The sequence below is a fragment of the Dermacentor silvarum genome, chromosome 3 (genome assembly GCF_013339745.2).
Source record: "Dermacentor silvarum isolate Dsil-2018 chromosome 3, BIME_Dsil_1.4, whole genome shotgun sequence".
Classification (NCBI taxonomy): domain Eukaryota; kingdom Metazoa; phylum Arthropoda; class Arachnida; order Ixodida; family Ixodidae; genus Dermacentor; species Dermacentor silvarum.
Window position 1 is genome coordinate 226,860,141 of NC_051156.1, and position 25,544 is coordinate 226,885,684.

General features: G+C 45.4%; 2 protein-coding genes across 2 annotated transcripts in view; one reads left to right on the forward strand and one right to left on the reverse strand.

Annotated features, from left to right (window-relative positions):
- The window catches only part of LOC119446831 (septin-1), a 610,438-nt gene that overhangs the window by 204,566 nt on the left and 380,328 nt on the right, over nucleotides 1–25,544 (reverse strand). The window lies entirely within an intron of this gene.
- Nucleotides 1–25,544, forward strand: part of LOC119446821 (serine/threonine-protein kinase mTOR) — a 246,829-nt gene that overhangs the window by 36,060 nt on the left and 185,225 nt on the right. Inside the window, exons 10-15 of the mRNA XM_049664437.1 lie at nucleotides 1,779–1,872; nucleotides 2,634–2,839; nucleotides 5,720–5,842; nucleotides 10,933–11,016; nucleotides 15,390–15,482; nucleotides 25,019–25,153. Of these exons, the coding sequence (XP_049520394.1) occupies nucleotides 1,779–1,872; nucleotides 2,634–2,839; nucleotides 5,720–5,842; nucleotides 10,933–11,016; nucleotides 15,390–15,482; nucleotides 25,019–25,153 (735 nt within the window). The remainder of the gene's footprint in view (nucleotides 1–1,778; nucleotides 1,873–2,633; nucleotides 2,840–5,719; nucleotides 5,843–10,932; nucleotides 11,017–15,389; nucleotides 15,483–25,018; nucleotides 25,154–25,544) is intronic.

Here is a 25,544-nt window from a genome sequence, read left to right on the forward strand (position 1 = left end):
TATTCACAGTAGAGGCTTCTCAGAGCACTCAGAACTATTGTGTGCTTGCTATAATGTCGGAGCTTGCTAAAGCAACCAGTTGGACAGTTTGTCGAAACTCCCATGCGGCATCTGTCATGGTTTAAGGTAGGGTGACTGCCACTGGGCACATTCCTCTTGTTTTTGTGAGAAAAGACTCAACAATAGACATTCACACATACCTCAAAGCTATCCGAGAGCTTAGTTTGCTGCCCTGGTGCCAGTCCCACGGGGGGGAATATTGCGAGATATTTGGTTAATTTTGAATATTCTAAAATACCATATATAGTCTACTTCCGTTAATTCGATCCTGACGGGACCGACGGCACTGGTCGAATTGTCCGGTTGGTCGAATTTAGCGGTCTGAAAAAAACGCCGAAACACACCGCTTCACTTGGCAGTATTTGCCTTTAAAGTTAGCTTCGCCGCAATACGCAATGTTATGCGGTAAAGCATACCAAGCGGGAAAAGGTGCCACTGTTACGGGACACACTGCGTTCCTTAATTTGAACACGTACATGTGCTGCTCAGGTACATGTACGTGTACGTACATGTGCCGTCTCAGGTCACAGTACAAGCACCAAGATGCTTAATAAGTTTACTGGCACGCGTTCAGAGTTTTAGAAAGACCCTCACTCTTTTTATTTTATTTTATTTATTTATTAGTTACCTGCATCGCCCCGTAGGGCATTACAGCAGGGAGGTTACAGACTTGTTGGTTACACTGTTGGTGTTATAACTTGTTGGTTTTAAACGTCCCCTCGACTTCAGAATTTTTTTTCTTCTTACTGCCTTCCTTTTTGCGAGCATTCCGTAAACACAGATAGTTTTTCTACGCTTCTCGGTGCATGGCATGTGAAATTAAGGAATGCGTGCTGGGCCCTGTTAATGGTCTCATATTGGTCTCACCAGTCACAATATACAAGACACGCATGGTGAGTGAAATGAGGGCTCAAATTGCCACAGCATTGTCAGAAACAGCTCAAAATGGTTGCTGGTATGCTTATTCATCTATAGGCTCGTACTGTAACCAGAGACGGTGTGTGCGCACTTGTATAATTAAAAAACACATACTACTATGTCCTGTGGCAGTGGCTCCGTTCCATTTTTGATATGCTTCACCGCATAACATGCTGTCTTGCGGCAAAATGACCAGTCAAGTTCTAATTATTCAGTGAAGGCCAATTTTGAAATTGAAATGACGAAGTTTGGGCCCATTGGTAATGTATGGGCACTGGCCGGGTTCTTTGGTCGGGATCGCATTAACTGAAAAATGGACATTAACTAATAGTATCAATATTTAGTATGTAGTATTTGATTTGCATTCGAAACTCCAAATAGGCACCCACCCATCCTAATAATTTTTATTGGAATGCACACATGACATTCTGGTCTTGCCTGAACAGAGTCTGACAAATGACATTGAAGAGAGAGAAGTTCCTTGCTTTGTCCAAGAACTTATCATATGATGAATGCTTCCAGCTATATCTGCCAACATTATATAGTGCCATCACTTTTTCGTTTTGTTTTTAACCCTCCTTCAAAGATTGCTAACTGGGATAGTTTTTAACGCTTAGGAGCACTAGTGGATGTAGTAAAAGAGAGCAGGAGCTCCAATTAAAATGTGTGTAGTGCTTTGCTGCAGTTGGTGTTTTTAGCTGCTAGCTTATAGTGTCTGGTTACCGGCCTGTATTAATAATCGATAAGTCCCCTGCTGCACTAGTGTTCACTGTGCAGAATTTTAATCTGTTTGGTTACAGAACATGAAATCAACTGGGAAATACAGCCCCTCCCTCATGGATGATGTTCAGAGAGTGCTTGGCAAACTATTACTGGCCGGTGTGACCGACACTGGTAATCTTGTGCCTATGATTTTTATGGTTCTGTGTGTTTGCAGTTCCAACTAGAATAACTTTGTTTCACTTGCCATTCATGAACGTTGCAATTTATGTAAGCATTTCACCTGATCATGCCTCATTGTGCAGCATGCAATGATTGTTTTTTAATCTTGTGAGGCTTGTTTGTTAAATGGCAATATTGCTTGAAGACGTATATTACGCTGTGGCTTCTAACCTGTCACGTATGCTTCTACTTTTTGCTGGGACATTTTCTGGCATGCATTGAGACTGCACAGTAAGAATGAATTAATTATAAAAATGTTATTGCACTCTTCACGAAGGGGAAAGGGAGGATGAACGAAGGATGACCTATCTGTCGCAGTACAATATACAAATGCCTTTTAAATTGCATAATTAAACTTGGAGAAGCCTTATTTTATTGAGGACACTGTTTTATTGACTTAAGGCCTAAATGTCATGTAGCACATCCCATGACTATTAAATGAAATCTGTTAAACAAATGTAAGATATTAATCAGTGCACTCCAGCTTTTCCCGTGGCATGTGAGGTGTAGGTGGTCTAAGATGAATCATGAAAAAAAAAAGTTACAGCATGTGAACATTTTTATCCTACCTTGTCTCCTGTTTTTTTTTTTTTTTTAGTGTTATTGCATGTCATCATTTATTAATTTGTTTAAATGTGCTGAGGCTTTGTTAAACTTATTTAAGTGTTGTCAACTTTGTTTCCTTGCTTTCCTTTTGCCCCCTTCAAATTCAGACTCGGACGTGCGTTACTGTGTGCTTGCATCCCTGGATGAGAAGTTTGATGGCCACCTGGCGCAAGCAGAGAACCTAAGTGCCTTGTTCATCTCTTTAAATGATGAAGTGTTTGAGATTCGGGAGCTTGCCTTGTGCATCATTGGCCGGCTGAGCAGCCTGAACCCAGCGTACATCATGCCTCCACTCAGGAAAGTGCTCATACAGGTGTGCATTGCCTTTGTGTTGTGTTGATACAGCCAGTGCTCCGAGTGGTCTTTACGAGCTAAGTTTCTTTGGATGTCATCAATGTTGCAGTGGTTTCACATGCATTTCCAACCCTCATGTGTGGGCTGTACGCACTTTCACAAGTTTTGCAATGTTAGATGCAATGTTAGTGGCACTTATTGGGCGGACATGTCATAGGTATACCTTTTGAGCATAACACGGTGGATCATTCATACCATAGAACCAAAATTTTAATGGAAAGTGCAGATAATGTGATAGAACTGTGAATCACTCTCATGACAGCATTGCCAATAAATGGCATGCTATGCATGTGTGGTTTGATAAAGCTACTTGGTGGCATCCATGACCCATAGTTGTGACATTTAACTTGATTTAAGTGCTTGAAGGATGTCACAAAACATAATGATTTAGGTTATCGTATTTGCCATTAATATAATGAATCAATGAACTAAACGTCAGGGGAGACTTTGATTACTCAGAAATAAAAAAAAAAATTATTTTACCATTTTAATGAGGTATGTGGGGTATAAGCACGCGAGGAAATGTTTAGCAATAGTGTGGGCTGTGGACAAGTTTCTGCCACGTTTGAGTTGAGCTCATTTCAAATACACTGATTATGCATCACTGGCATGACCAACACAGAGCAAGCATCATGCCAAGTGTGATTGTGAGTTTTGTCACTGCAAGGATTCAATAGCATAATCAACATACCTGCTGATGCTTTGCCTGGCAGAAGGTTGGTTTCCAATTGAAATGCTCGAGCTGCGGCAAACAATATGCTTAGAAACTGCAATGCATGTGGATGTTATTGGCACATCCCTTCTCAGCAACTTAACACAGCTAGCCAGTGGACAATGCAAGGATCCACTGCTTCAGCTGGTAGTTTCGGGAAACTATGAAACTGGCCCATAGATCCAAAGCATGTTAAGGAAATTCTGGACTTAGCCAAATACAGCAACATATCAGAAACAGGTGTCTTAGTCTGATGGGAACAAGGCATTGGTTGGCTTCTCAAGTTCTTATGCATCTCAAAGACCTGCATTATATATGAAGCATAGTCATCCCCTTATTGGCCATGCTAGTTTCTGCAGGACTCTGAGACATGTCGAGAGCCATTTCACTTGCTTCGCCAGGCCTGTGAACAAATATTGTTGCTATGTGTAGTGCTGCCAGCAGTGTCAAGCATTCACGCCTTCTTGAGAAAAAAAAAAAGGGCTAATGGACAGCTCGTGGCTTACTCATGCCATGCACTAACTCAGTGCAGATCTTATTGGGCCATTGCCTGCAACTCCTAAGTAAAACTTATATTTTTGTCATGCTGGATACCTTCAGGAAAGTTATTAGACCTGTTTTTCTTTGGAGCACCAAATTTCGATGCAGTTGGCTAAGAAATTGCTTAAATGTTTCGTATGCATGATGTCCCATGTCTAATTTCTAGCGAGAATGGCAAACCATTCATGAACAGACTATGTAAGCAAGTCCTCAAGCATTGGGGAAGTAAAGGCTGAGATACAGTAATCGACCAGCCAGTTGCATAATACTGTAGTCACACAGTGTCTTGTGGACTACTGCTTTAGCAAACAGAACTGGGACAAGAGGCCGACTGAAGTGGCATTGCACACATTGGAAAGTGCCATAACTGGCTTCACACCTGCATTTTTTTGCTACAGGCAAGAGCTGTGCACGGCTTGTGACTTCTGCCCATAGACTCGTGAAGCGGAGGTGCCTTCAGCATCTTATACATTTGCTGCTGAATTGAGCCTACACATTTAGTATGCCATGACTGTGGCTCACAGTCATCCAGAATGTGCAAGGGCCACTCGTGAGAAGCACTGTAACAGGATGTGCAGAGCTTCTGCCTTCAATGTGGCTGATCTTATGCTTTGTGGTGCACATGCATTGAGCTTTGCTGGCACAGGTTTGACAACGAAAGTGGCTCTGCCTTGTAGGGGGCTATTCCTAGAGACTGAAGGAACTCAGTGACCCAATAAGTGATGGAAATGAGTGACTGATGGGGGTCAGGTTGTGCCCTTGTTATGTGCAATTCCTCCTGCACTCATCTGGGGGGGGGGGGGGATGTGAGGTAGGGCTAGGCATGAGCATGTGCGGCTGTCGCAGGGCTCAACGGGAAAGATTGCTCATGCAGGAACAACGAGCAACGATCGACCGTGGCGAGGCACATGTGTGGGTGGCTAGGATGTCTATAATAAAACTGCATGTGGCCAGACTTACCTTTGTGTAGCATATAGTGAAATAAATCAAGATAACCTGAAAACACAAACCAGTAATGCATATTGCAGCCATTTGGGTGTAGAATGGGGCCACCTTATAGTGTAGCATGATGGGGCAATCTGTTGCTGCGACCTACATTCTAATGGGAGAGCCACAAAGGGCTGCAGCTACAGGCCAAATGCGCATTGCCTGGGCAGGCTGTGTGTAAGTCCTTCACTGTAGTGGGTCAAGCCATTGTACTTAAACGTTTAAGTACTTTGGCTTGACCTTCTGATGCAATGGCTGACCCAAATCAGAATTCTTCCTGCATTTAGAGACCTTTAAACTGTCCCCATCATTACCCATTGTTGCACCAAGTTGCACTGTTACTGTCTGTCGGCACATGCCACATGCTATCAAGAAGTCGGCTTCTTTGCAATACAAAGTGGCCTAGGGGCTGAGTTCGTTCCTATTCCTTTAAGCCTCTGTATTTATGCATATTCATGAAGTATTCATGTTCTGTGATGAAAGCGTGCCATTACATTTTCAATGCAGCATAAGTTCATTATGTCATTACAGATATTTTGGCCCGTTTTAGTCCATTTTCATGACCGCGTCATATCTGTGCTCTGTTTTCAATTTGTCAAGAATCTGACAGAGTTGGAGCACTCGGGGGTGGTCCGAAACAAGGAGCAGGCTGCCAAAATGCTTGGTCACCTTCTGTCCAATGCACCAGGGCTTATACGACCATACATGGAGCCTATTCTGGCTGTAAGTTACCACTTGTTGCTCACCAAATACGTATTTAAAAGGTCTCCACAATACCTTTCATTGACACTTAAGGATTTCTTGTCTATAAAAAAGCACTGTCTCTTAAATGTCCTCTCAAACAAGTGTGTCTTGCATAGATAGAATTATTATAGAGCAAATAGTTGCACTTCACTATTGCATCCAAGGCTTTCTCTTTTGTCTGTCATGCTATGCTAGAAGCTACAAGTCTGCTGCTGTGGAAGATGCTTGGTCCAGCGGCAGGTCACTGTTCTGTGCCTCTTAAATTCTGTGTGCCTCATGTTCCTCAGCTGTTTAAGGCCACTCCTAAACACCCTCACCACTAGTCTAGCCATACTTACTGTGTATTTATCCTTCTGTTTTGCACCTGTGCTTTAGTTCTAGTGATTCTGCATTATGATGGCTGCAATCATGTGCAAAAGTATATGCAATAAAACATTGTTAATTCTACCCTCGTTAATTAGGAAAGCCAGTTAATTCGGACTTGTCCTCTGGTCCCGGCAGGCATATGCATTATTTAATGGCATCAAACTCCCCTTAATTTGGGTGTATTTGGCTCCACACCAGTTAATTCAGACAATCCTCGGAGTGCAGCAAATGTGCTACGCGAAAGAGAAAAGGCCGCACTAGCCTCAAATGAACCTTTTTCCTGTAAGCGCCCCTTCCAGCGCCCGCCACTTCAACTAAATTTGACGGGCATGATGCGCACGCTCCCGCTGCTTCTCGCCTCTATGCAGTAATAGCATTTGATCAAGCAGTCTCTCGCAACAATCCTCCCTGGTTTCTTTTTTCATTGTCCTGCTCTAGCATGCACGTTGCTCACGTGTAGCAATAACACCTTTTCCATTTACCGATGCGAAGCCAACATGCCGAATGTAACTTACGGGCCGTTTGGAAGCAAGACTTGAGAGATGCACCAGCCTTTATTCTTGAACAGCTTGGCCAGTACATTGCTCCAACATGTGAAGGGTCAAGTGCGTCATGGCAGATTTTTCTTCAGGATAAATTCGCCCGTCATTTCGAATGGCTCGGCTTGAATGAGGCAGTCAACATATGCATGCACGTGCTTGCCCTGAAGTGTGGGCATTGCAAGCAGCTGATCATGATGAACAAACATCTAAAAGTTCTGCACCTGTAATGTGCGTGTACTGCAGGACAAGTGTTCTTTTTATCTCGAGATATGTAGCTTATGGCATTGTACAGGAAGGGGGGGGGGGGGGTAGGCAGAAGGTAAGTGGACACAACACGTTTGTCAGGTGCGGGAAGCCTCATTTGCCTGCAGAAAGAAAACAATTGCGAGTGTGTCGCTTTGGTCTCGTATGATGCATTCCTCTTTTTTTTTTTTTTGGCCTCACATATACCCCTACAGCTATTTCTGCCTGCATGCGGTAATGCTTTCTTCAGCCAATGGTAAGAACCGTGAGATATACATAGCGGTAGATTAAAACATTGCCGAGACTGCTGGATCAGTCGTAGGGTGGCAAGTGTGATTCGAATGTTCATAGCGCTGGTAACGCAGGCTTTGCCTCACTCAGCAAGAATCGTGTGATGGCTCACTGGTAACATGACTTATTTTTTGTAAATTGACTGTGCACACCACACCAGTACAATACGTTCAACATTCCATGCCGGTTTGTGCAATCGACAGTACAGCAAGTGTCCTGCATGAGACTCGTTGCAGATGCTGAGCCTATCACTTGAGTGTTAGTTCACGGAATCATTTTCGTCAACGAAACTGCTTGCAGCCTTTCCCAGGAACTGCTGAAGTGTTTCCTTAACCAATATTGTCACCCAGAACAACTTCAAAATTATTGTTCAGTCCTTCCAGGTCAGAAAATGGCCGCGAATCATGCATGGGATCATGCACTCGCTTTGCACACCAGTGTTGCCAGGTCGGACGAGGCGGCGTAGCCCAAAGTTAGAGAAAGGGTAGCCCAAATGTAGCCAAACACAAAAAGAGAGCAAAAGATTTCGTAGCCAAATATAGCCATTTTTATTTGCAGTTTTATTTGTATATAAATTTTCACATTCAGCTATGGCAATCCTTTTTTGCACAACCCGTTGTAACCAAATGTCCTTGCCGTCTGACGGTAGACATCATGCTTGCACACAGAACACTCTTTTTTTGGTTGGCCCCGGAAGCTCTCAAGTTCCAGCGAATCGCTGCAGAGTGCGAAGTTATAGTGTTTGTATTTTATGACATCGTACTAAGTTATTATTTTTAGTTATATGCAGTAATAATATCTACGAACTCTGCTTTTTAGCTCACGTGAACGCAAAATAATGTTCAGCATCATTGAGTTCTCACGTGACATCTGCCTACGGCATAGAAAAACTTCAGCTGTCCAGCGGTCCGCGACGGTGACGCGCCCACGGCTTCTTTTTTATGAGCCAAAACCATGATATCTCGCATTATTTGTCTCATCGTCCTATCTTGTTTTCTCGTTAATTAGCTTGGTCCGGGTTACCTGAGACACACTCTATATAGTTTCCATTTACATCAACCTGGCTGCCATCTTAGGTTTTAGCACCCCAAGAACATGCATTAAGAAGTGAGAGACAACAGATGCCACTCGCTGTCTCAATCGGTGTAACCGAAGCTTTAAATGGATGCTGCGCAAACAGCACTCCAGTGTAAGAAGCACGCAGTTGTTTGCGGCGACAAGCACGTCCCGAACGTAACTCAGTCGAAATGGCAAAAGCCGCGATGGCTCACGAAGGGCAAAGGTAAACGACAAATTGATAACAGTGGTAAACCTGTGAAAAACGGTTACTGTCAAAAAGCTAACCATGTTGATATAGATACCTCACCTGCTAAGCTAACACACTGGGTGATGTTCAAGTAACGTGGTGCACTGATGGAATCATGGCAAACATGTTTCAATATTAGCGCAATAAGTATCTGCATCTGTCATGTTACGGGCAAACTATATGTAAGTAAACGCACCACATAAACTAGCGAACGGGCCGATTCTTAGCGCGGTCAAAATGGCGCCCGTTGAAAGCAGCAGCAGCCTACCGACACCACCGCAAGATGACGCATACTCCGCTACGAGTCTTGATGATGGTAGCAGTGAGCAAAAACAAACCCGAAACTGCAAATCTTACGCTGAAAACTTTGGGATCCACATATAATACGAGGCAGAAATTTTACGTGGTACAATTTAGAAAAAAACCTCGTATTATACGCGGGTCTTTACGGTACTTAGCCCAGTTCCTCATGGTACGATTCTCCTCTCCGAGGAGGATTCAATCTTAAATCTAACCTATGGAAATAAACCTCTAATGCAGTGGCGCACCGACAGGGGGGTTTCAAGGGTTGTAACCCCCCCCCCCCCCCCCGAGGCCGACTTAACCCCCCCCCCCCTTTTGTTTAACCCCTTTTCTTTCCTTGTGCAAAGATGTCAGATGCGCAATCGTCTGCACACTCGCAAAACGCGCATTTTTTGACAATTTCCCGTGAACAAATTGAAATTAGTGCTGTTTAGATGGTAATGGCAAACTGTCAACCCCCCCCTGGAAGAGATCCTGGGTGCGCTACTGCTCTAACGTAAGCGCTAACAAAAGCTCACCTCGCAGGAAAAGGAAAATGGCAGTAAAGCTTAGTGTGAGAAACGTGAAGCAGGTCAAAAGCTGTACCCAGCGCGATAGTTCACCAAGAAGCCATGGCCGTGAACACACTGGAGCGTGTCATCTACACGTGCTTCTTTCATGTCGGCACCACGATCGCCCGACCCTATTTTACTGCTCTTTGAGCATAGTGATGTTAGTACAGTGTACTGTGGAAAACCCTCTACTCCCAGGGTCATCCCGACGCCCAAGGATCAGGTGTCTCACGGTGAAGCGCGATGTAGGTTTAAGTACATCAAAGATCGAAGCCACTGGCTCAGACAACGGCGCAGAGAATGTTGGGGGAGGGGGGTGGAGGGCGTTTCGTGCACGCACACATTCATAGGCGCGTCTGCCGACTCAGCCAGCTTAAACATAGCCTTCAAGATTTCTTTCTACTCGATCAGTTACCCTCTGGAGCGTTGATTAGGATGCCACTTATAGCCCAAACAAAGCCAAGTTGCAGATTTTCAGTAGCCCAAATACAGCCACATAGCCAACTTGTCCAAGTCAACACCAATTTTTTTTTTTTTTCTGTAGCCCAATTTGGCTATATATAGCCAAACCTGGCAACACTGTCACACACCTGCCCTGCGATAATGGTGGCTCAACTTGGAAGGCAGCTGGGGCGAGGGTACGTGCATGCACATAGCTGAACTGGAAATACGTCCATTGAAACAAAGCACCGGAGGCCGTATCATCACAGTTATCAGCGGAAACCGTACGAGAACTACACGAACGAACGCTTAGTGCCTGTTTGTGCCTTTAGAGTCCTTATTGTGCTTACTGCCACACATAACACTGTGTTGACCGCATGCTTTCTTAACTTCGTGGTCGCTATCCATGATCGCAATGATAGCAACCATGGTTTTGTCCGCGCCAGTTGTGGATAACAGTAGTTTAGTTTTGACTCAGTGCAATGCACTTGCAATGTCAAACACGGTGGAAGCTGTGGAAGATGAATAGAGATGCTATAGTGTCCTGCATGCTGGCATCAAACTCTCCAGCTACATTGTGATGCTGTTGCCGACCAGCTCACTGGTGAAAAAATAATCAGGATGTGCGCAGGGTAGTAAAAAGCATGTCTCGGATGAAGAAGTGTGCCGCGGCTGCACTGTGAAGGTAGTCACAAGGTCTTCGCTGCTCCGAGCACTAATCAGTTACGAGATGACGAGAATTGCTGCTTTCACACTGCTTTTGTGCAAAATGGAAGCAAGGTTTGCTGATTCATTCAGTAAAAAAAAAAAGACATGTTAATGTAGTAAGCATTTGTTTATTGTTCTGTTGAAATCCTCACTAATTCAACATTCTGTTAATCGAACAGTTTTTTTCGGTTCCATGAAATACGAATAAAAGCCATTAATTTCAGAAGCCACAGGAAAAAGCATACGCTTCCTCTTGTAGGTCCAGCAGCCTTCGTAATGTTCTGCAGGGCATATTTAACATTCAGTGACATTGTGCAGGTGCTCATCCCAAAGCTCAAGGCTCCAGATCCAAACCCTGGGGTTGTCATATGTGTCCTGGCAGCAGTTGGAGAGCAGGCACAGGTGCGTGTGTTTCATTTGTTCGTAGACATTGTTCTGTAGTTGGATTGAAAGCAGCAAAAGAGCTTAATGTAGCATTCTGCATACAGCTTAGTTTGGAACCAACAGGGCTGTGCATTTTTCAATGTCACATCCGTTCCATTGTTGTACAGTAAAAGCTCCTTAATTCACGACTCGTTAATTCGAAATTTTGGATAATCCGAAGTAGCCACCGCTGTCCATCCAACAATGTATTGAAAGCACTATGTAACGCATCCCATTAATTCACACTGAAATCGGCTCTGCCACCGATAATTCAAAATCCGCGCCATCATGGATGGGGAGAGTGCTAGTGCGCGCGAGCACATTGAGCACAGCTGGTTTCACTGTGTGGGCCGCGCAGCTTCTCTGGTGTCACTGCGTTGGCCGCGTCCGGTTGCATTGGCTGCGCCAGTGCATCGAACTATAGACATTGTTGCTCTCGACAACGTGATGTATTGTGTGCGGGCGCGTGCACATGCTCACACTACGTCGGACTACATCGAACCGAGCGATTTTTTCTCCAACTTTCAATAGTTCGAACTATGTATAATTAGAATTTTCGTAGCATCCCTGTGGAATTTTAAATTACCAAGCTTTTACTGTGTATGCTCTGTAATGTCACAATCTTTCTAGCATCCTCCTGGAGCACCGCAAAAAAACTACTGTGATGTTTCTGTCATTCCTACTTCCTGACAATATCGCACACATTCAGTATTTATTCGAATATAGGTGTACTCTTTTTTTTTTTCGAAACTGTTACCAAAATCAAGCTATCGCCCTAACCCGTGACTAGAGAATCTCGATCTATATTCGCGAGCAAAGCAAAGCGCCAAGCAACGGAGTTCCTTCATAATGTCCACCATAAAGCCAGTCTGGAGATTATCCAGATTGGCTTTAAGAAGTCCTGCATAACAAATGTACTCGATGGTCGAGGATGCCTGGGAAGCATCCAACGCGAACGCCTTCTCTGGCAGTTCCAATGAGGATGACACTTGTGGCATCGATTAACAAGATATAGCAGCCAAGCTTATGGTAAAGGTGTCTCATGTTCAAATTTATATGTTATATGTTTGTCTAAAAAGGTATGGGTCGACATATATTCTAATTCAAAATAAAGGGGTCAACCTACGTTCATGTTCGACCTATTTTCAAGTAAATACGGTAGTTCGAGCTGATATCTCATCACAGGACAAGGGCCTTTCCTGGAAATTAATTTACTCTTCCTACATCAATTGTACCCTGCCTGTAGTGATAATTTTTTTATCTTATCGGAGCCATGTATAAACAATCACTAATTTGTGCTACATGTTTTATGACGTGCCCAGCTTCACTTTATCTTCTTAATCGCAACTTAACTAGTATGATCAGTGTATCTTGTGTTCATTGTAGGACAAAGGATACTCCAAGGGATTGCAGTCGAACCCACCTATAACAATATTCAAGTGCCTAAAATATCCCATTGTTATAACCGGGTTGCACATAAAAAAGCAGAGGGGACAAACATTCAAACATTTTAATTAGAAAGAAATACAGTCAAGCCCACTTACAGTCGAACCAGGATATATCGAATCTGAAGGGGATCAAAAAAAGAGTTCGATATACAGTCGCTGACTGATTTTCCGGTCCTCGCGGTGACTGAAATATAGTATGAAAAACCTAACAGTCTGAAAAACTCATTCACCCAAAAAAATCAAATTTATTGTGCTTAGAGTGGCATAAAAAATCTTTAATAATGCCCTACCTCATACTACGCTTCGAAACGATCAGATTTGCTTGCATTTGTGCAAGGGTGACATCGTCTCCGTATGCAGTTGGCAAGCGTCACCGCATTGGCGATCTCTGTTGGGGGAGATCGCCATGGAGATTGAAGTAACAAGCCACATTACTTCACACCACTTGGCTCTCGGGAAGGCACAGGTGGTGGTGCCGATCACTCAAAAGCAAAGCCGCACAAACACACACAAAGGCAAAAAGCAAAAATGCGACGTCTCTGAGAGACACCTGCTCTGTGGACACACCACGTTCAAAATAGCAGCCGAAACATTTAAATAATCTCACATTATGCGATTATGACGATAGTGTTGACCGAAAAAAGAAAGAAAGAAGAGAATGTGCCGTGCCCTGGAGTGTTTTGTCAGCTAAAGAAGAGCGGGAATGGCCTCCAAGACAAGAAAATGATGCGCACGCTCAACAGCACGCTCTGTTGAGCGTGCGCCTCCCATTCTTGGAGGCTATAGAACGGGCCACTGGAAGCCAAGCCAGCGGAAAATCCAACATGGCGGCCTCCAAGATCACGAACTGTGGCTCAGAACAAGCAATTTAGTCTGGAAAATCCAACTTTGGGGCGTAAATTTATTTTAAAGATCGGTCATGAAAATGCATTAGCTCTGTGGGAACCCTGATGGTGCATTTATGAAGTCTGGAATATCCATCAAGTCCGAATTTTTGGAGTCTGAAAAATCTGTCGGCAACTATACAGGTAATTTGATATACAGTCGAAACCCCCTACAATGAATGCTGCTACAACGAAATTTCCGCCACAATGAAGATTTTCCAAATCCCCATCAGCTGCCCATAGAAAGTAATACAAAAAGAAGCCGGCAGATCCTACCCACGCCTTGTGGGAATCGATGTTATGCGAAGCAGTGTGCGAAGAGCCTACCAAGTTAACGAAACGACCACGAGAGCATCAAGACGTAGGCGGCTCTTTCAAGACCTACATGACACGCATGTCACGACATTCATGTCATGAGTCCTCAGGAGTCCCTTTAGCTACACCGAAGAGACCTTAGGGCGAAAGCCTTAGTCATACTCGTGACTATGACTTCCACCACTATCCTTTAGTGTTTCCTTCACTTAGTACTCACATCTGAACCCGTTTCAGTGTTTTTGAGTGTTTGTTTTTTCGCTGAGTCATTGTCATTTTTGGTCAGTCATGCTCATGACTATAACTTCGACCAACAACCTTAGCCTTTTCCTTCACCTAGTACCCTTGTCGGAACCCATTTCAGTGGTTTTTGAGTGCTATACTTTTTTCGATGATTCATTGTCATTTTTGCTTAGTCATGCTCATGACTATGACTTCTACCATCATGCTTTAATGTTTCCTTCACTTAGTACCCACGTCAGAACCCATTTCAGTAGCTTTTGAGTGTTAATCTTTTTTTGCTGATTTATTGTCATTTTTGCTGAGTAATCCCATTACGCCAACTAATCCCCTGCCGTCTTCTACTGCATTTTCTTTCATTTGGCACCTATTGTGTTACTTAGAGAGATGCTTTACACGACTTGCCCAACTCAACGTTGTCCTTTTATTCCTAGAATGTCATTTACCCACATTCGCTCTTTATTCTAGGCTGCTGTCTTCCTGTTTCTTGACAGTACACCTATCACATTTTATTCCATCGCTTGTTGTGTGGTCCTCAGGTTGTTCGCAAGTTTCTTTTTTATCCTACAAGTTTCAGTCCCATGGGTTATACTGGTAGTGTGAACTGATTGCGTATTTTTCTATTTAAGGTAAGTTTTTCTTTCAAGGATATTGTTAAAGGTTCTCAAACTGCATTTCACCGAACCCAGGCATTCAGCAGGCACAATTATTGGGTCCCGAAAAGGACCAAGTCAAATTTGTACCCACCCTTTACTTTCCTCTTCGAACATTTCTCAATTTTGCAGCACACCTAATGAAACCTTTGCACATCGCGTAAACATTTCAGAAGTCTTTGCTGAAAGACGACTTCATTGCTGTTACGTCTTTAAGCCTGTCACATTATCAAACTGGTGCCTTAGTATTTATCTGTGATGACTAGGGGTAATTAATTCTTAGTCTGACGATCTAGCCCTTTTCTGTGCCATATTCTCGAAAGTATTATTTTCGTTACTATGTTCGCCTATCTGTAAGAGTTTCTTTTCTCTTGTTTAATGCTTGTAAAGCCATTTTCATCCCTGCAATAGCCCAAATAGGACCAACTGTACTCACAAATAAATAAATAAAAAAAATAAATACGTGCATGGAAGTGATGCACAAGATGGATCCCTGGACTAGGATGTAAAGCTTCTATTTTAGGAACCTGTATGTATTTCCTTGGTAGCTTTGTGACAATTTTCACTGGGTGGCAATTTTCTCTTTCAAGAAAATTTCTGGACATTGCAGGCTTCCATGGAGCTTATTGCTTGATCTTTCACAGTACTTTTCATTGGTAATTACAGAATGCATCAATTTCCTCATTCAAAGAGGTGACCTTAATTTGAACTTTGTTTCAGTTTAATAATCACCAAGTTTATAATTTTGATTTTGCACCAAAGAAGTACCTTTGCTATCACTGGCAGTTCTGACATTGTGCCCACCGTCATTTCAGGTCAGCGGGACAGAGATGCGGAAGTGGATGAACGAACTGTTGCCCATCATCATTGACATGCTGCAAGACTCATCGTCATTGCCAAAAAGAGAGGTGTGTAGCAAGGTGTATGTGTGCAATTAGTGGGTGCCCACAGCCTTGCAAGCCACACACCTTGCCCCATATTAAGGGCAGCTTGGTGCAAGCTGACTGACTGTGACAGGAGAAGGTCATGAGAATGAGAAAATATGCATGGGTTCACACAAAGGACATTTACAGTAAAACCTTGTTAATACCGTTGAACCTCGTTGATACGATCCCTTTTCATACGATTTCCCGGTGCCAACATTCCTGATCAAGAACACAAAAAAAAAAGGACCCAATACAGTTACACTTCTCTTTTACAAGTCAATACGTTCTTGAAAAACACAATCTTTCAGCACCAGCATTCAACTGTGATCATATTATACGTTTTCTGGCCTCCTGATCCCCTGTGAACAAGAAAAGGCATGAAGCATGTGCATTCTAAAGCAGTAGGCTCTTGATTGACTGTCAAGGCAGCTTTCCCACAGTACTTGCCTGCTCGTGTCACGTGAAAATGCCGGCACGCACTCAGTTACCTCTCATAGTACCAGTGTATCTCCTTGCGGGTCGTCGAATGTCGCCATTTACAACTTTCGCCGCCAGCCGTATTGTGATAAGCATCTTCACCTTTCGAATTTTACACCGTATAACCCCACCATCACGTACTATAACCCGCTCCCCCAATAACAACAGCCCGGAAAGAAAAAGCAAGAAAAAAGAAGCATCCACTTGTATTACTTGCAGAAATAACTGCATACACCAATGCTCATGTCTTTGCAAAAATAATTTCCATTCACGAATACACTATTTGTCCACATCGTATCTTCGGCCAGTAGCTCTGTTCCTCCACATTCGGCATTGCTGATAATATCTTGCTTCTGCTGTGCTGTAAGGGATGGCCGTTGAGCATAGCTCATTGTGATCCGAGTTCTAGTTCACCGGCGTTGCGTGCACTATCGCCATCGACGTGTGCACTTCGCTAACTACTATACGCAAAATGGCGACCTGTAAAAGAGGAGGAGAATGGGTGACCGTGAAGGAGGGGAGAAGGGAGCTTCAACATGCAGAGATGGGGAGAGAGTGGGATTCCCTAGGAGAAAACAAAACTTTTGAATAGCAAAGAACCTTGCCTTGAGCCATACCCTAAGGTGAAATTCGCGTACAACCGCACCTCAGCATTACTGTTACATTAAAACAATTTTTAGTGGGGGTATATGCGCAAAAATGTGGTATCTGTTTCACAGCGTATGTGCCATAGGGCCGTTGGAAGTGTACTGCACGCTTTTAATAGGCGATAACCCAAACCCGGCACCGTTCTCTGCGGCAGGTGTTGCGAAGTGTGCGTCATGTTTCACTCTGGTGGCATCGTATTTCAGGATCGCCCACCTGCTTGATTTCATTTCGCTTTCCCGTCACCGTCTTATAACACTACGTACTAGGAAAACAACAAAGTGCATCTTGGGCCTCTCGAGCCCCTCCAGCTGGACGCACGTTGGTGTCTCACGCTGCAACGATTGTCGCTGAGTGGGCACATCAAAACGTCCATCCAAAATGCCCCACCCATAGAAGCAGCACAAACCAAGGCCGAATTTGACAACTGCAAACGTAAGCTTGCCAAAGGCACAAAAATGATAACACGCGGCTCATGCCGCTTGGGCCCCACGAGCTCAGCGCGTGTCGGCGTCTCATGCTGCAACGATTCGTGCAATACTTCGCATTACGTTGATGTCAACTACAGTTAAGTCTGCCAAATTTCTCAGTGCTTCGAATCGTGTGTTTTCCTGGTTAGTACGTATCGCTCTTTTTTTCTTTTTTAAAAATATTTTTGAATGAGGTTCTACAGTACATACCAGCTTAAAATGTAGGTATGGTTAGAGGGTCCCTGAAACAGTTCGGACAAATTTTGTAAACGCGTAGGGTACAGCTACAGTAAAACATTCGCGTCACAATTTAAGTAAAGCGTCTTATATTAAGAGAGCTACAGACGATTACAAGTTACCCTCCTTCCTAGCCATGCATTTCCTCCTCAACTCATTACTCATTCACCGAGTGATCGGGGCTAAGCTCCGCCTTCGCTGGCTCTACGTCATGTTGTGACGTGTTGTCGCCTATTTCCGGTTGTCCTGGAGCCAGCGTGGGAAGGCTTTCCAACCTCTCCGCTAGCCGCCCGGCCGTTGATCTCTAGCGAGAGCGATCAAGCAGCGTGCGTTGCGAGCATTCTGTCGCAGCGCCGAGCGTGTCCAGTATTCCGGTAACCACAGGCGAGCTGGGTGTTTTGACGAGGCGTAAACTAAAGCCCCTCCATACTGCTGTGACGAAGGAGCTTCGTAGACGTACGTGAGCGGCTTGATTGGCATGCACGTCCAGCCATCTGGTGGCGCAGAGCTTAACCAGCCAAATACAGAGCTAATATTCTTGTAACCAAGTGTAAAACATTTTAAACATCAAAAGACAATGTGTTCAAGATTACGCTCCTGCCGAAAATTTGAGCCAGCAGCAAAGTAGAAAAAACTTGGTTACTGCTATATTAGATGTGTGTTAACGATGCATGCTTACCGGGAGGTGCTGCCACCTTTTAGGACTTACAAGAAGCGTTTGACATTTGTGCTACCTTCTTGCGGAGATAAACAGAACTGATTTCTAGTTTCAGCGCGTGCGTCGCGCAGACCGCGGCGACACCCCTTTCGCGGTTTCGGTTTCGCCGCGTGATCGCAACGGAGGCGCTCGAAACGTTTGAAGGGGCGGCGGAAGTTGATTTCTACCTTTATTGGCGCTGCTCTTAGCTTGTTTATCACCGTCGCTCACGAGGTATTCTCCCTCTCTGCGGCAACGCGCTTGCGGTTCCGCCGCGTGATCGCAACGGAGGCGCGCGAAACGCGAGTTTTCTCTCCGTCGGCACTGTCTTGCAGTGGCGCTGAAGTTGATTTCTATCTTGATTGGTGCTGTCTTAGCTTGTTTATCAGCGCCGCTCACGAGGTATCCTCGCTCTCTTCGTCAACGCGCTTACGCGGTTTCGGTTGCGCCGCGTGATCGCAACGGAGGCGCGCCAGACGTGAGTTTTCTCTCTGTCGGCACTCTCTTGCAGGGGCGGCGGAAGTTGATTTCTATCTTGATTGGCGCTCTTAGCTTGTTTATCAGCGCCGATCACGAGGTATTCTCGCTTTCTGCGGCAACGCGCTTACGCGGTTTCGGTTCCGCCGAATGATCGCAACGGAGGCGCGCGAAACGTGAATTTTCTCTTTGTCGGCACTCTCTTGCAGATGCGGCGGAAGCTGATTTCTACCTTGATTGGCGCTGCTCTTTGATTGGCGCTACCTTGATTTGCGCGATAAGGCGCTGTGCGTAGAACCGTGTTTCAAGGAATACGCCACTGATATATTATGGAACATTTGGAGTTCCGAGTGATGCCGACATCAAAATACTGTTTCTAATTTTTTTTCACTATTTATTCCCGACTTTATACATTTTGTACATTCAATATCCACAATAAACTAATTTGACCATCTGGGAAAGTTTTTTTCAAAATAATGCGACCTTCAAAGGGTTAAGGAGGGACGCGGCTTTCGCATCGCGAAAAATGGCTAAGAAATCTATTTTTTGAAAATCACATTTTCAGTTTCTGTAACTCTTATGCTATCTGATTCCTAAATATCAATATCATCACTGAAAACCAAGTAGAAGTGCTCTAAAAAAATTGTTGTATCAGCCAAGGTGCCGAAAAATTGCGCGGAAATCACGAAAGAACGGCGTTTTTCAAGCCACGATATCTCCGGAACGGCGCAGCCGAGCGCCGCCATCTTGGTCTCGTTGGAAAGCGCATTTCTCCGTCTTCAAATCTTCCGCTTCAGCTATCTCCTCCATACAGAAACAAGCACACAAAAAGCAAATGATTGAAGGTCGTGCCGGAGCCACCGATTGGCCGCGCCCGCCACGTGACTCCAGCGCGGTTTGCCATTGGTCCGGTGCTCGCTCTGTGATGGCGTCGTCTGCTCCGCTTGTTGCGGTCTCCTCGCGAGCTCCGGACAGTTGCCGTAATCTCGACGAGTGTTAAAGCGGGCGCTACGCGGACATCGCAGTAGCGTGGCCGATCCCGCTTTTTGTGGACGTCTCAGACCCGCGGCTAAGCATTCCGAGCATCGGTGACGCGGACTTCGCGAGTGAGCTTCGGGCACGGAATGCTCGGACACGCGGCTAAGCCTTTCGCGCGTAGGCGTCTCCGACTCGGCGATGAAGCACATCGCGCGCGGACTTCTCGGATCCTTGCCTAGGCATTTCGTGTGTTGGCGCCTCCGACTGCGCGACTAAGCAAATCGAGCGTCGACTCCTCGAGCCCGCGGCTACGCATTTCGCGCGTTGGCACATCAGACTGTGCGACTAAGCTAATCAAGCATCGACTCCTCGAGCCCGCGGCTAAGCATTTCCCGCGTCGGCACATCGCTTATCGAGTGTCGACTCCTCGGACCTTAGAGTTTCACACTATAAAACCTAGAGGGAAATGTGGCGCTGCTGCGCCGTGGTATGCAAGGGAATGCCGGTATATTGTGGATTCGGATTGGCATCGTTCTTGGAGAGCCCGAACACCTTGAAGACGCGCCTGGCTAGCACCGTTCCGTTACAGTGTACTAGAAGTGCAGTTTTGTTAGAGTGACCTATAATATGGGTCACTCTAGTTCCGTCTGTCACAATGATTCATTTCCTGCTAAAACAGCACGTAAAAAACTGCTTTAGCTTTATTATTACACAAAAACATGTTTTGTTTAATTTCGAGGACATACTATTGGATGCACAATTCTATGAAACGTAAAAAGTATCAGCTGGCCGCTAATGTTGGAGGGCAGACGACAAGATTCTCGCTCGTTTGGAACAACTTTTCGTCTGCTCTTGCTTTTCTTCGCTTGATGCTGCATTGTAGGTGAGTAAACTTTATTGAGCGATGTAATATGGGTGAATGAAAGCCTTTTATGTAGATTTTATTTTAAGAACGCGTTATTTGTGTAGCCATATCCACGTTTTAGACGAAGTCTCGTACAACACCAGCCAACACAAGCCTCGCAGACACATATCCCGTCATTCACAGTCACATATCCCGCCATGAGGGCACGGCAGCCCTTTAAGAAACTCGCATAGACGGTGGCGCCAGTTTACCCTCTAGGTGTTATAGTGAGAAACTCTATGCCTCGGACCCGCGGCTAGGCACTTCGCGCGTCGACACCTCGAGCGTCTATTCCACGAACCCGCGACTAGGCATTTCGCGCGTCGGCACCTTGGACTGCGCGATTGAGCTTACCGAGCGTTTGGACCCGCGACCAGGCATTTCGCGCATCGGCACCTCGGACTGCGCGACTAAGCTCGTCGAGCGTCTATTCCGCAGACCTGCGACCAGGCATTTCGCACATCGGCACCTCGGACCCGCGACTTAGCACATCGCGCGCCGACTCTATTATCGTATTGCCATGATATCTCGTAACAATACCTATCATACCACCCCTTCATAAAGAGAACCTCATCATGAGCTCTGTTCACTAGGCCACTTGGGCTGGCACAGACACCTGGCTGCAGAAGTGAGGCATGATACAAAAGTACAGGCTGATGTAATAGTTCAGCGGAAATCCGCTAGGTGGAGATAAGTAATTAAAGGGAAACTGAGACTTCCACCCAAATCCCAAATGTAGCAATTTGCTACAATGGAAACCCAACTGGGTTCCTCGAAAGAAAGCCTCGCAGTTGAAGAAAAATTCGTCCTGGTCCGGGACTCGAACCCGGGACCACCGCCTTTCCGGGGCAGCCGCTCTACCATCTCAGCTAACCAGGCGGCTAGCAGATGGCAGGGCGAAGTCGAATTTGTCGACAACTCGAAGCAAAGGCAAGTGTTTGATGTAATAGTTCGACTTCGCCCTGCCATCTGCTAGCCGCCTAGTTAGCTCAGATGGTAGAGCAGCTGCCCCGGAAAGGCGGTGGTCCCGGGTTCGAGTCCCGGACCAGGACGAATTTTTCTTCAACTGCGAGGCTTTCTTTCGAGGAACCCAGTTGGGTTTCCATTGTAGCAAATTGCTACATTTGGGTGGAAGTCTCAGTTTCCCTTTAAAAGTACAGGCTGGAAAGCACCTAGCAGCTGCATTGCTGCCTATCTATCAGTGGCTCTCCTAACCTCCATAGCCATTGTCAATGGAAGATGATTCAGAAGGCTGCTGAGAGCCTTCATTCAGTAACATGGTCAATTCTACCAAAAGAAAACAATGCCTCACTGACTGCAGTAGAGACTGCTATCAATGAGGCAGTCTGCAGATACAACGCTAGAACTACTGTATATTTATGCCCACATAGTTCTGCACCTCACTTGGTTTGAAACCCAGGCACCATGCTCTTTGTAGAGCAGCAGTAAAGAATGCCATACAAACATGAAAAAGGCAGAACGAAGGCTCAGCAGACCAGAAGCCACATGTCCAAGAAGCCCCACGTCACAAAACACATCAAAGATTACAACTTTTGTGTGTTTTAGAGAACTGAAGAGAAGGTGCAACTTTGAGAGCCGTTTTCTCAAAACTGTTTTTTCGCCTTTCTGCTCAGTTTCTGGAGCTGATTTCTTCGTTACCGTTTAGCCTATTTTGATTGTTTTTTTTTGTTTTTTTTTGTCACGTTCCTTGGACTACAGTGCAGGTCGAGACAGTCTTGCATTTTTATCTTGTCTTTTTATAAATTTATGGCGTGGCTATTTGTTCACCCCGAAAGTGTGCTTGGTGCGAAGGTAACTTGAAAAATGACTATCTAAAAAATTTGTGTTGCGAGAAAAAAAAAAGTAAGACTGTCACGACCTTCAGCACGCATTGAGCTATGCAGTCAATACTGAACGAGCCTTCCATCATGTTTTTTGAGCTCCCCAGGCCCTCCAGAAAGTTCAAGAGAGAAAAATTCTGCTCAATAAAATGTTCTCAAGGTATCACTCTGAAACTTTTATGGAAGTATCAGGGAGACATTCTAAACATTTGTGCCAATTTTCATCAAAATCCATGAAGAAATCAGGAAGTTGATTTTCAAAGCCAAGTCCCCCCTTAATTTGGTTGAGCTTTATGCCGCCAGGTGGCTGCACCGTGCAAGTAGTTCACGTTTGCACCTTCGGTCATCATGTAAAACCTGGTAAAACAGCCAGTACACTTGCGCTTACCTGAATACCGGACACGCTAAACTCTATTGTGGCAATCTTTCGACGTGAAGTGACGGCCGTAAACGCGTAGATGCTGGCGCCGTTTGGATACCGACAGTCCGATGCGCTGCAGCCACTCCGCGCCCGTCTGCTGCCTTGCAGAGGGGCACGATGTCGCAGCTTGACATGTCGCCGATCACTATGTTTGCAGCCCACAACGCAACAAGGGCAAACCACGGTACTCGTGAAAAGAAAGAACAAGACCTACACTGACCGCACAGCTCTCAACATGGAGGACGTTTTAACACAAGCAGACGACACTTGCTGTGGGTCGGAAGTGCTTTTAGTGTAGTGATACACGTCCTTGTGCATTCTCTTTCTGTTACTTTCTTTTATTGCAATAGCAATTATATGGACACTTCAACCAGATTTCTGCCGTCGCTGTCGCCGTGAGGTTCCGTATAGATTCCAAGGGCGATAAAACCGTCGCCGCGCGCCTTATGCACGAGTGAAAGCGCGTGGGGGATGCGCGCTATCACAGAGAGCGAACGCACGGCGGAAAGCAGACGCGACCGTCGTGAGAGGCCATGGGGGTATGGGAGGGAGGCGGGGCAACGCGGTGCTTCTTCACCAAATGCTTATCTTGCAACCGGGCGCAAGGGCAACTGGCCACTCAATCTCCCACGCGAAAGCAAGAAAGCGGGAAGGCAGTGCGGGGGGGCGGGGGGGCAGGTTTTCCTCTGCCAACAACTTCTCCTCTGCACAACTCCTCTGCACTTTGCCCGGCGCTGGCAGTCGCCCGCACCGTCTCTTATCTCCACACAGCTCTGGCCTTTGTATGCGCTGTGCATTCGCCGCTCAGTTTCCGTTGAAGCGATTGACTGCGTGAACAATTCGCCCTCTGCGGCGCCTGCACTTGCTGCCAGCGGTTTGACAGTCGTTGTCTGCGGTTATTCGGTGTGATCTATTCTTGTTTGCTTGTGCGCGCTGACACCACGCTTGTTAATTCAGTTAGTCCAATGTGTCCAAGTTTATGCAGCCGATAAAACTACTATCCCTACTCCGAATAGCTCTCTACTAATTTGCTATCGCAATTGATGTTTCGCCTTTCGGGTGAAACTGCGACATTTTTTTTCTTCCTCATTCATCTGCTATCTTTGTAAATGCGTCTGCAGCCGAGGGTGAGTGTGCTTTCACATTATATGTTCGAGCCCGCCATGAAATTCCAAAGCTAGTGTTGTGACGGGTCAGTCTAAGCTACTAAAAGAGACCATTGTGCGCCCACGAGCGTGTTCGGAACGAGGGGCTACTGTATGGTATTTCGCAATGGTGGAGGCCGTGAACATGTTGTGGCTTTCGTTGGCGAGGTGGTTGGTCAGCTTTTTGAGGGTCGTGCAACTGCTGTGAAAAGATCTGCATTGATTCGGTAACTGTAAATTTAGTCACCGACAACCGACGCAGCTCTAATTAGGCCTAACGGGCTTGATAGTGTGGCCAGTGGTGTGTCCATGACGAAGATTCGTGGCCAGCCGATGTAATAACGAGCCGCAGTCGCGAGATCACTCATACAGGTTAGATTGATGGCCGTAGAAGCAGCGTTCGGGTCCAGCCGGCAACTACTGCGAGCACACGTGCCAAGTTCGTCTGTGTGCTCCCATGTGGGTAGAAAGCGCTGAATTGCGCAGATCTGTGTGTGTGAACACTGAACTCGCTTATTCGATGCGATCAGCATGCCTCCCGGTGGCTAATTGCCCCGATCTTCACACATGCTTTCGTGCTTTCCGCATGTGCTGCGCTTGTTGTTCCCTCTGTTTGCGTAGCGTTAATCATTCAGATCGGTCCGGTCGACCTGATTGAACCTTGTACCGATAAAGATCGCCGTGGGAATGCTGCACGTGCCAAGGGACTGACCATGGCCGGGTGATTCACCGAAGATATCGATATTCGAAAAATTGGATATTCAAGAAATGGAATATTAGATATTCTGTTCGCGAATCGAATTAAACGAACATTCTCTATTCAATTCGAAATCGAATATTCAAGTATTCGCACGCCCTAACATTAAATGCATTTACATATGTATCATACTTCTCCCTGCTTACACATGTCCTCACCATTCTTCCCTCGACAAATAAATTCTTTGTCCTCGTGACATCACCAGCGTGCATCTGCTTGAATTTGTGTAAGCATTTCAGCATAGCCTGTGAGCAGTGTAATACATAAACACAAACATTGCATGACATCAAAGTTGTAACATGTGCAGTGCTTAAACATAATATTGCATGACCTTACATGTTGCATAAGGTGAATACACATCACAATTATTTGTATAGCATTTACTTAAGCCCTTCATGAAAGGTTCGCTTTAGATAGATTGCAACACATGCATTGGACCTGCTTGATTTTTTATGTCCGCTGTCTTCAGATCAGTCTCTGGACTCTTGGTCAGCTGGTTGAGAGCACTGGCTATGTAGTGGAGCCATACCACAAGTATCCCACTCTTCTTGATGTGCTGTTGAACTTCCTCAAGACGGAGCAGTCCAGTAGCATTCGGAGAGAAGTAAGTGCACCCTTGTGCGTGCTTTTTACATGTGCGAAGTTGAGTCTACATGTAGTTTGAATGGTCATGACAGTGTGAAGTTCTTACTAAGTATCCTTGGATGTCTTGTCGGGAAAAAAAATATATAATTTACTCAACTAGAACAGCTCCCTGGGGTGCTTGGCACATCTTCAGCATAAGGAACTGCTGTGCCATCAAGCATCAGCCAAGGACACATGACATCATCTTCTCCATATGCTCTTGTGCCTGTGCAGGGGTGTCTTATGTTCATGTGTGGAGGTGATAAAAGAAAAAGGGGGTGTTGCCTGTCCTCTTGTGCAAAAATTCTCTGTTGGTGAAATTTTCTGCACACCTCGATTCTGATGGCTAAGATAGCTAAGCTTATGCTCTA